We start from the raw sequence: 10,000 nt of genomic DNA on the forward strand, positions 1-10,000 counted from the left end.
ACTTATAAAATAGGAAAACTAAAAGTCTATCATAACTTGGCACAGTCTTGTTTGAATAATAATCTAATAAATTCATCGTGATGAAACGAAAGCCTGACCTGTAATTGTGTAAGGATAATAATTCCACGCTTTTTCTTCTACATAAAATATTTTTGGGATGTATGAGCGCATCCATGATGGTAGGCGGCTGTCAAAATAAAGCAAAGATGATTAATTAAGTTTATTCATAACAATAGCATAGTTTTTCCCTCAATATTATTTGAGTGCCAAATTGTTCCTGTTAACAGGGCCTCTCAATCACTGCATATTATGTGTAAAGTAATCCATACCTTGGAGACACACATTATGTCAAACTAAAGACTCAAAGAATTCATTGTACTGTACCTTGATAAATAAACCCTTTTTTCTGTGAACTGTCCTTTACCATACTTTTCATCTTCACATGGCTCATTCTTCACCACATGGACTCCTTCGCCTTGTTCACTCTGTTCATGGCTGTGTTTGCTTATCATGTACAGCTGCCCTATGCGATACTAATGAATAAAAATAACAATACTGTGGCCCTCTCCCAGGCACTGACAAATACTGATATTAACAGTAAGGAGATTAGAAAATTAGCTCCTGGCAACATTTGTTTGATTCAGGTAAATATAAGTTATGTGTAACTTCCATAAGAGTCATTAATTATTTAAAATTAAAAACATGAAAAAGAAAATTAAGAAAAACAGTGATGAAAAAATTTAATGAAAAATTAAATTTGTGCATGCGAAGGAAAAGTCAGAGCCAGACACTAAAAGAAAGAGTTAGCTCTTCATTATAGTGAATCAATAATAATCTTACGAAGGGCTGGAGTTCGAAAAGTCAGCTGACAAATCTCTTTTACAGTGGTTAACATTTATGTTTATGAATTACAGTTGCTCTACCCCTTGCCAATGCTTACGTCATTTCAACCACAAGTCATTTGAACACCCACATGGTGAATCATTCATCTACACTTAAGTCGTTTCAGCCACAAGTCATTTCACCCACATGGTGATTCGCCTACACTTAAGTTGTTTGACACCCACACAAATTACATCAATTCGCCAACACATGTTGTAATTATAATTTATTTAAATGACTACAAGTAAATGCACTTATCAGCCGCCACCCTAGGGGGATGACCCTGGGAAACCCCCAGGCATTTGCACAACAATGTTTACAAATCCACCATCCAAAAACAATAATTCTCCACAATAAGGGACCATTGTCCCTTTCCCTGGGGATACAAGAGTATGCTATATTTTTTGAGCAACTGCATGGTTTTCAGGTAAAGCCTTAATTTAAAAGTTACAAAGTGTAGTGTTTCAAGGCACTTCCAAAACAATGACATAAAGCTGACACTCACTTGCCATCTTGAAATCTGTACCGTAGTTTATACCCAGTCTTTGCAGAAACAACAGTCGTTCATTTTCAAGATCACAGAAGTGCAGTCAGTGTTACAAATGTCAGAGATCTTTTCCTGGGGATCCAGCCGAGAAAGTACAAAAGCAATGCAATCCCCCTCCCAAGCTTAAAATAGGCAACAAAAGTGAAGAAATTCCGCACCATGCCTGTACATATACATATCCCTGGGGTCAATCCCTGCAAATTGGCCACCGATAAGTGCATAAGACTAATAACTGCTATAGGAAATGAAAAAAGACTCTAGGTTGATGTGACTTAACTTTTGAGAATAATAATTTTCATTCACAAAACTCACAAGTTTTATCAAGAGACCATTTTACAATATGGTAGCTAAGTTACCTGGCCTACCTAAGAATGGAAGCAAGGCTGCCACCCACCCTGCTTTGATACAAACATTTTTGCTTTTCTAATGTCAATGTAAACTAATTAGAATTAAACCAAAACACGCTAAAAGCAGTGAGGTCTATATCAATACAAGGTCACCCGCAGCCTCGCAGCTATTCATAGGCTTACGGACACTGAGCAAACAACTGTAAAATGGCCTGTACTAAAACAAATAACAGAAATGACTTTTGGGTACTGTGGGTCTGGCCTGTAACTATCAAAAGGTCTGTGGTGCAAATGATTTACAATTCGATTTATTCATGCAAAGAAAATGCTTTTCATTTTGTTGGACTGTTGTACAAGCACATCTTGTACAAGGTTCAAAAATATGATGGCACAAAATATTTGAGTCAATTGTGTTACCAGCAATAAAAATTTAAATATACGTAATTAAACATCACAAAGAAAACAATAGAATCTCGAATCAAAGAGTGCTTTTGCTTTGGTATCCAAGGGATCATGAAAAACTTAAGTTTTATCATTGAGGGTAAAAATAAAAATTAAAACTCAACCTTTCAACATCAGTAGTAAATAGCATGAAAAATAAAGACCTAGAGGAGGTCAATACAAGCCGTACAAAGGCAAAAATCACAATTACTGCTGTGAAAGACAGAAGTTACATTAATGAATAAATCCGTTGCTAGTCAGCCTACCCATAGCAAAGAATGGGCAGGAATTTTGGATTCAATCGCCGAGTGATTACCATTGAAATGCTAATAACCCGCATAAAAATCCTCTTATGAGTTTTGATCATTGCCAACTCAAAGTATCGGCTCAGCCTTTTTCGTATTTAAGACTCGGACAGCATGCAGTAGATCTAAGTACATCAAGTGGTATGACACATGACATGCATATGTACGCTCTGCTGCATAAAGATGACACAGGTGTACAATAAAAGTGAGCTTTCTGGACAAGAAATAACACAATATAAAAGTGTAGTTGAAAAGTGCAGTACTAACCTATCAACCCGTACAGTTCTTTCGCGAGTATGCGCCTCTCAGAAATGCAAGAAATCACAGACGATCGTGGGTTTATATAAAACACTAAAACACTACCACAAAAGGCTCCAAACGAACTGCAATGCTCTTTTACAATTTAAAATTTATTTGATACACACGTCTTTGTGGGCGATGGGGTGTTAAAAACAATCTAAGGCGTTCATGAACTATATCACAAGCATAAGAGTCTCATCCGTCATTTTTCTAGATCATCTTGTGCTTGTCATCTCTTGCTTTATAAAGTGTTTACTTTCAGAATTAAGTCTTAAGTTTTGATAGCCGCAGCGAAAAAAGGAAAGTTCTGTCCTACCTCTTCCACTGACAGTGGCATACAAATCCTGTATTCCTTCAATATCATGGTTGCTCAGTTTGATCTTAAAATTCAGACAAAAGACTGACGATATATTCACCTTGTAAAGTATTTATTTATAGAGATCACTGCATACGTAATTGCGCGTTGACACCTTAATGAGCACCTTATGTGCCTTCCCTTTGCAACTACCTAAAAAGACTGGGACTATAGAAACCCGCGGGATTTTCACTCTTCACCCGTTAATACAAATGCAAACGGCAAATCTATTGTTTTCGCTCATTTGCATTAGATTCGGACGACTAGCTGCTGCAATTTCAATTGGAGTAAATGGCGGAGTCTCCCATCCACCTGTCTTCACAAGAACGAATTTCCTTTTATCCCCGCCAGTGAATGTTTCTAACCTCTAAACGACTTTACTTCAAGTCAACCGAGATTACGAATAACGAGGAGTAATGAGAACGCAACCAGGGGAAACAATCTTTAAATAATAAAGCTGGGCTGTACTAATTGCTTGCTTTGAAGTGGTTATCCAGCCGGGCTTAAGTTTCCTCCAAACAACAAAAGGAGTTTATCCGTCAGTTTTTAAGACCAAATTTCTGCACAAATTGTACGTGAAAAAGTGAGGTGTGATGTATTTCAATTTATATAACAACCCAAGTTATTCACGGATTTTGATTGGTTCTTGCCTATGATCTGTTAGAGGGCAGACGCACGATTGAGGTCACCATCAGCTTTTATGCGAATAAAGTTTAATTCTTTATTATATAAAACAAATAGACTCCATGTTGCCGTGGGTCTGTTCATTAATAGATCACAGAAGACGTCAAAATGTGGTAAGAACATCAGTGACACACTCGGCTATCGCCTGGTGTGCCACTTTTTTGTTCTTACCACATTTTGACGTCATCTGTGATCTATTACTGAACAGACGCACGGCAACATGGAATCTATTTGTTAAACATACGACAGACAGTACGTGCAAACAAATTAAACGAGGGAACTGTATAAAAGTCACCAAATAACATAATTTATAAGTTCTGTGGGAAAAGGTTTGCCTCTGACTCTTGATATTTTTCAACAGACGTTTCGGCTAATGCTTACAGGGGCACCCAACGAATCTGTTCCTCACATTATCTGTTCCCCAGAGGAATCTTGCTGGCTGGCAAAAATACAGGTGTTTCGATGAGCTGGCTGGGAAATTTTGTTATCGATAGAGGTTTTGCCTGGGGATTACTGACTTTTTCCAGCATTTCAACCCCTTCCCTCTCCCAGAGAGTAGTAACAAACATACGACGGCTGGTCAGAGTGATTGCGCTTGCGGAAAAAACCTGTTTTGCCCCGGTTTTGTCGCTTTTGTTCGGTCGTTTTGGATCGAGGGATTTGAAAGCGCGCGGAATTCCTGGCTGGGAGATAAATTTGATCAGCTAGCTGGCTGGGAAACCAACCAATTTTATCTAGCTAGCTGGGAAATTTCTTGTGTTTCTTGCTGGGAAAAAAGGAACAGATAATGTTTTCCCAGCAACACTGAAAAACACCTGAAAATGCCTTAATAACATTTATTTTAATTAACTGGGGTATAATAATACATTTTACAACAAATTGGTCGTTGGGTGCCCCTGTACTTAAGCCTTCATCAGTGATCTGAAAGCGAAGTTCGTTGTCATACGCAAATAGGTGGTCATGGCTTGCAACTTTGGAGTTGATTAAAACCTGCCACTGCCTTTTTGTGCTCCGCAATACGGGTCTTTAAATGACCTTTCTGTTTGGCCATAGTACACAAAACTACACTGAGTGTAATTGATTTTGTACACTATGCCTGATTTCTGGCGGTCGGAATCATCAACTCTCTGGGGCGCGGAAAAAGGCTGTTGATGGTTAGTTGTGGTTTGAAAGCTACTTTGACCTTTCGTTGTTTCAAAATGCGACCTATTTTCTCGGAAACGCCCTTTTCATACGGTCGCAAGCCATGTCCACCATTTCAGCCATAACATGAACTTTGAAAACGTCAAGATCGTTGGTTTCGAAGCCAATTACCACGAACGACTTTTCCTCGAAGCCTGGCACTACTTTGAACCCGAACGCTGGGAACGATCATATCATGTTTCCAGAAGCCTACAAAGGCATCGCGAGCATGAATTGTATGGTCACGCGCGCAAGCTTCGCGCTACGTTACTTTAAATAGCGTATGACAACGAACTTTGCGGTGAAGGCTTAAGCATTAGCCGAAACGTCTGTTGAAAAATATCAAGAGTCAAAGGCAAACCTTTTTCCACAGAACTTATGACATCTCCTGACTACACTTTCTCCATTTCTAACATAATTTAATGTCTTGTCATAATTTTGTCATAATATATGCTCAGCTTAAGGACGCATGCAATCTCGACCCCAGCGGCTCTTCTCTTGACTGAGGGAGAGAAGCGCTCTGGGGAATCCTGAAATAAAGTGTCTTCTTATTGGTTTTCGTGAAGAACTTTTTAAGCGTCTCTAATTGTTGCATTACGTACATACACACTTAATTCATCCCAATTCTCGGTTTTCACATGACGTCACGACCGCCATGTTGGTGCCCAAAACAAAAAAAAGGCGGCCATGTTGGGGCCCCGACCAAATTCTCTGGGAATTTAACTCTATTATTATGCAAACGCTTCCTTTTGTTTTCGTTGAAAAACATGGCTGTTGATCACGTGAGTGAAAACCAGCAATAGGGCTTTTCAGAATAAAGATACTAGAATTACAAAAGAAGTGAAAACATTTCAAAAGAAAAGAAACAATAGACATGCAATACAAATATCTAAAATACTTGGGCTAATAATTTATAGTAACCATTAAATTAATCAAGAAGTAAGAAAATTTGAGATTAAAATCTTTTTCTTTAAAAAGTTTTTAACTTTATTGAGTGTCGCTTTCAGCTTAAAGGAAGGGTGCTAAAGAGTTCCAAAGAGTTGTTCGCGTGGAAATACTAGCTCTGTAAATGTATCTATGACAGTGGGAGTCTGGCACACACCCGGTCATGCATTTATAGGCCATTATTGCATGTCGAAAGTATAACTGGTAACCATCGTAGATTGCATTCATGTTAGCACGAGGAGTGAGCACGTACCGTAAGGTTCAAATATCCAGTTTTTGGCTATGAGAACCCTACGGCGCATGTTCTCCTACAAAGAGTTTCCAAAAGCCTTGGGTCGATCCGAGGCTCTGCTGACGAGAATGCTTAAGGACGGTCATTGCGCATACGTTCTGCGCATCTAGAGATACTTGAGTTTCCAATGGTTGGTTCTTACGGGGATATTTTTGCGCGGTTTAAAAGTATGGGCAGAGGGGAGAACTTAGCAAGTGCTCTTGGTATCCAAAACGAAAATGGGAGGGGGGGGGGGGTAAACATGCATTGTCAGAGATAATTAGGCTTCAATTTGGAAAAGAACGCCAAAATATAAATGTGTCAAATCGTCTTGACATCCAAGCGACTCACTCTTTTCATTACTGGATTCGTCTTTGGGAACATGATCTTAACTCAGTCAGCAATGTCCTCTCAAAATTAAACCCCAAAAATCAAAGCAAAAAGCATTCTTATCCTGCATAAGGCCCCAGGAAATTAAGGCGAACGTCGAGGATGAGAAAGTCGAAAAGTTTTGCGCTGCAGAAATGTCAGAGAGAAGTACTGAGAGCGGCCAGTATTATTCTGCTGTTTAGTCTATTGAAGCAGTTGGATCCCAGTTACCTCTACTTGGAGATAGACGAAATCAGCCAAGAAATCATTTCCTGGTAAGTCCTACGGCAACAACAAGAGTTCCGTCCAGTGGAGGTGATTTGATCACCAGATTTGTTTTGCCGATTCAGGTCCCGTTTATATGAAGAAAATTGTCCCGGAAAGGGACAACTCGCCTTGCCGGGCTAACTTCTCCCGACTTTTATATGAGTAAAGTTATTCATTGGTTCTGCTTAATAATTCATAACTTCAATATCCCTCTTTCCTCTGGATTTCAATTTTTGAAATCACTGCTACCGGTCACTGTTGACTTAGATATAACTTCTTTGATAGCAATTTAAGCCACAATTGAATGTTTGTTTGAAAGATCATTAGTAAAACACGGACTTCAATTTCCGTGGAGTTGTCCCACGGCTGACCGAGCCAAAGTGTTTATATGAAGAAAAGTTGTCCCGGCTAGGAGGGTGACCCTATCTTCGAAAGAGGGTGACCCTTCCAGGGGGGTGACCCTTCTAGCCGAGCCAAATTTGTGTTTCTCATACAAACTCTCCGTAGCCTTATAATTTCCACGGTAATTATATTCTGACACTCCCTATACCTAACACAACTATTTATGGCCTTCGTTCTTTTCTCATCATGCCGCTAATAAATGGAAATGACTGCCATGCCTTGTTCCAACTTCCGAATTTAATGACTTTAAAAAAGCATTAACCAGCCTTGAATTTATGCAAATTTGGTAAATGTTCGATATAGTACTTTTGAAGTAATATTTCAATAACGAGTGCGAGTGTTTTAACGAGGTTTCCAAACACGAGAAAACTTTTATTGTTTTCGAGTGTTTGGAAACCCCGGTAAAACACTAAGCACGAGTTTTTGAAATGGCTTCTCAATCGGCGACTAATTGCAAACAAAAGAAAACAAAAGAACAAAAGAAAGCAAAAATCACATAAGCATGTAATTTTTGCTTTCTTTTGTTTAATCAGCGCAGTTTGTGATGATAATAGGGACCTTAAGATCTACGACGGCGACGTCGACGAAAACGTCACCTCAAAATAGAACTTTGCTCTAGTAAAAGTCTTTCGCGATTATTCCATCTCGTTCACGTCGTACAATGTGGGCGAAGTTTCCTAAAAATAAATTGGTACGAGCGGTTTCAGACTAAAAATAGAGATTGAAAGATTCTCTGTTGCATGCTCACGTTGTCGTCAAAACCTAAAATTTACTGATTTCACGTCGTCGTCATGCAGAGAACCGCAAAAATATGAGCTAAGATCCGTGCTGCACTTGCAGCACGATTATTTATGCTCTTTTAACCAATGATATCATTGTTTTGTGGCGTTTTCGTCGACGTCGTCGTCGTAAATCTTAAGCTCCCTATTGTCTGCGTTTTTTACAACTGAAGCTTGTTTATTTCAAGTAGCCACAATTTGCATTCAGTGGCGTCCAGCTAGTTCCGAAACATGGACGGGTTAGCTGAGGATGAATTTTGCCGGTTTCGACCACCCAAAAGTGTGCAAGAAGAAGATTCTTTGCTTGTACAGTCCAAGGCTAAAAGGGGGCAAACAATAGCAGTAATAAAGTTTTGTTGAAGTTGTGTATTGCTTTTTCTAATTGATTTCCAAACACACGTGTTTGGATATCCAAAAACTCGTGGAAACACACTGTTTTTTACCGCGGTATCAAGGTGCATCCATGTGACCTAAATGCGGCCACGCAATTGGTTTATCACTTGATGAATTAATTAATGAGTTTGAGAAATTATGGATATAGTTTTATTTATTTTAGCGATAATTTGTAAACATTGTATAAAATCGTAGTCCGTAAGTCATTGTATATTTTGTTGGTTTCTTTCCTTATTGTTTTCTCGGAAAAATTAGCTCTTATAAATATAATAGCTACTCTTAAATTCGAGAAAAAAATAAGTTTATGTATGTATTACTTTACTAAGTCTTTTGGATCATTGAAACGTACTGTGCTTTTAAGAGTTTTCATCTACCAAAAACTTGATATTTAAAGGTGTATCGTTTTCCAATATTTTCATAGGGGGGGGGGGGGGGGAAGAGGGGGCTATCACACCCATGCCTCCAGTCCCCCCTTACAAAGGATTGGATTGGATTGGATTGGATTGGATAACTTTATTTAGACACGGTAAACTCCTCAGTCACAACTATAAAAACCTAATTAATTACCAGAATTATTACAAATTATACAACGACTACAACTACATTATTCAAAATTGCTCTAAATGTTCAATAAATGTAACTATAATATTAAATAACAAAATAAAAACCTGCTTTACATGAGTGCCGTGTATAGAATTGTAGATTAACTTGATGAAAAGAAACGCTTGCAGCCAGCCCGGAACGCTCTAAGGGAGTCAGCCTGCCGCAATTCGATTGGTAAATTATTCCAAAGAACTGCTCCAGCCTAGCTGAAGCTATTTTTCATATAGTTTGTGTGTGGCTGCGGGATAACCAGTTTGCCCTCTGTGTCCCTTAAGGAGTAACTGGAGACGCTACTACGGTCAACAAATTTGGAACTAAGGTAATCGGGAGTAAGACCATTAAGCGACTTATAAACCATCACAGCCTTATGGACTTTTGTTGAGAATCAAGTTTTATCCATCCAAGTTTTTGGATAAGGTTATCAGCGTTGGCATCATAGTTCGAGTAAGTGAGTATACGCGCAGCGCGATTTTGAAGTTCTGTAAGTTTACTGGCTAGGGTTTTGCCGCAACATCCCCAGACAGGATCGCAGTAATCAAAGTGAGGCTGTACTAAAGACATGAAGATTGATCGGAGAGTCTCATGTGGAACGAAAGACCTCACTCTCTTCAACGCTCCAAGACCAGACGCGATTTTCTTACATAAAATATCAACATGAACATTCCAGGATAATGTCTCATCAATATTAACACCTAGAGATTTCGTAGAAGTAACTTGAGTTATAGGTGCACCGTCAATCAGAAGTGACGGAGGGTTGTGAAACGTGCTTAGCCTTTGCCTCAATCCCATCAACATAAACTCAGTTTTAGATGTGTTAAGAGTAAGCTTGTTAGCAGTTAGCCATTTTTCAACTCTAGCAAGATCGTCATTTAAAACAGTGTTAATATTTTGGATGTTATTACTAGCAAAGGTTAAGTGTTTGTCATCA

The 10,000-nt window shown here is 38.8% G+C and overlaps 1 protein-coding gene across 1 annotated transcript in view; it reads right to left on the minus strand.

The window, feature by feature from the left end:
• LOC137969738 (cytoplasmic phosphatidylinositol transfer protein 1-like) overlaps positions 1-3,308 on the minus strand; it is an 11,544-nt gene extending 8,236 nt beyond the window's left edge. The window contains exons 1-3 of the mRNA XM_068816088.1: positions 3,139-3,308; positions 385-533; positions 99-187 (exon numbers count right to left, since the gene is read on the minus strand). Coding sequence (XP_068672189.1) covers positions 99-187; positions 385-533; positions 3,139-3,186 — 286 coding nt within the window. The 5' untranslated portion in view covers positions 3,187-3,308. The remainder of the gene's footprint in view (positions 1-98; positions 188-384; positions 534-3,138) is intronic.
• Between the last annotated feature and the right edge of the window lie 6,692 nt (positions 3,309-10,000).

This window comes from Montipora foliosa, chromosome 9 (genome assembly GCF_036669935.1).
Source record: "Montipora foliosa isolate CH-2021 chromosome 9, ASM3666993v2, whole genome shotgun sequence".
Classification (NCBI taxonomy): domain Eukaryota; kingdom Metazoa; phylum Cnidaria; class Anthozoa; order Scleractinia; family Acroporidae; genus Montipora; species Montipora foliosa.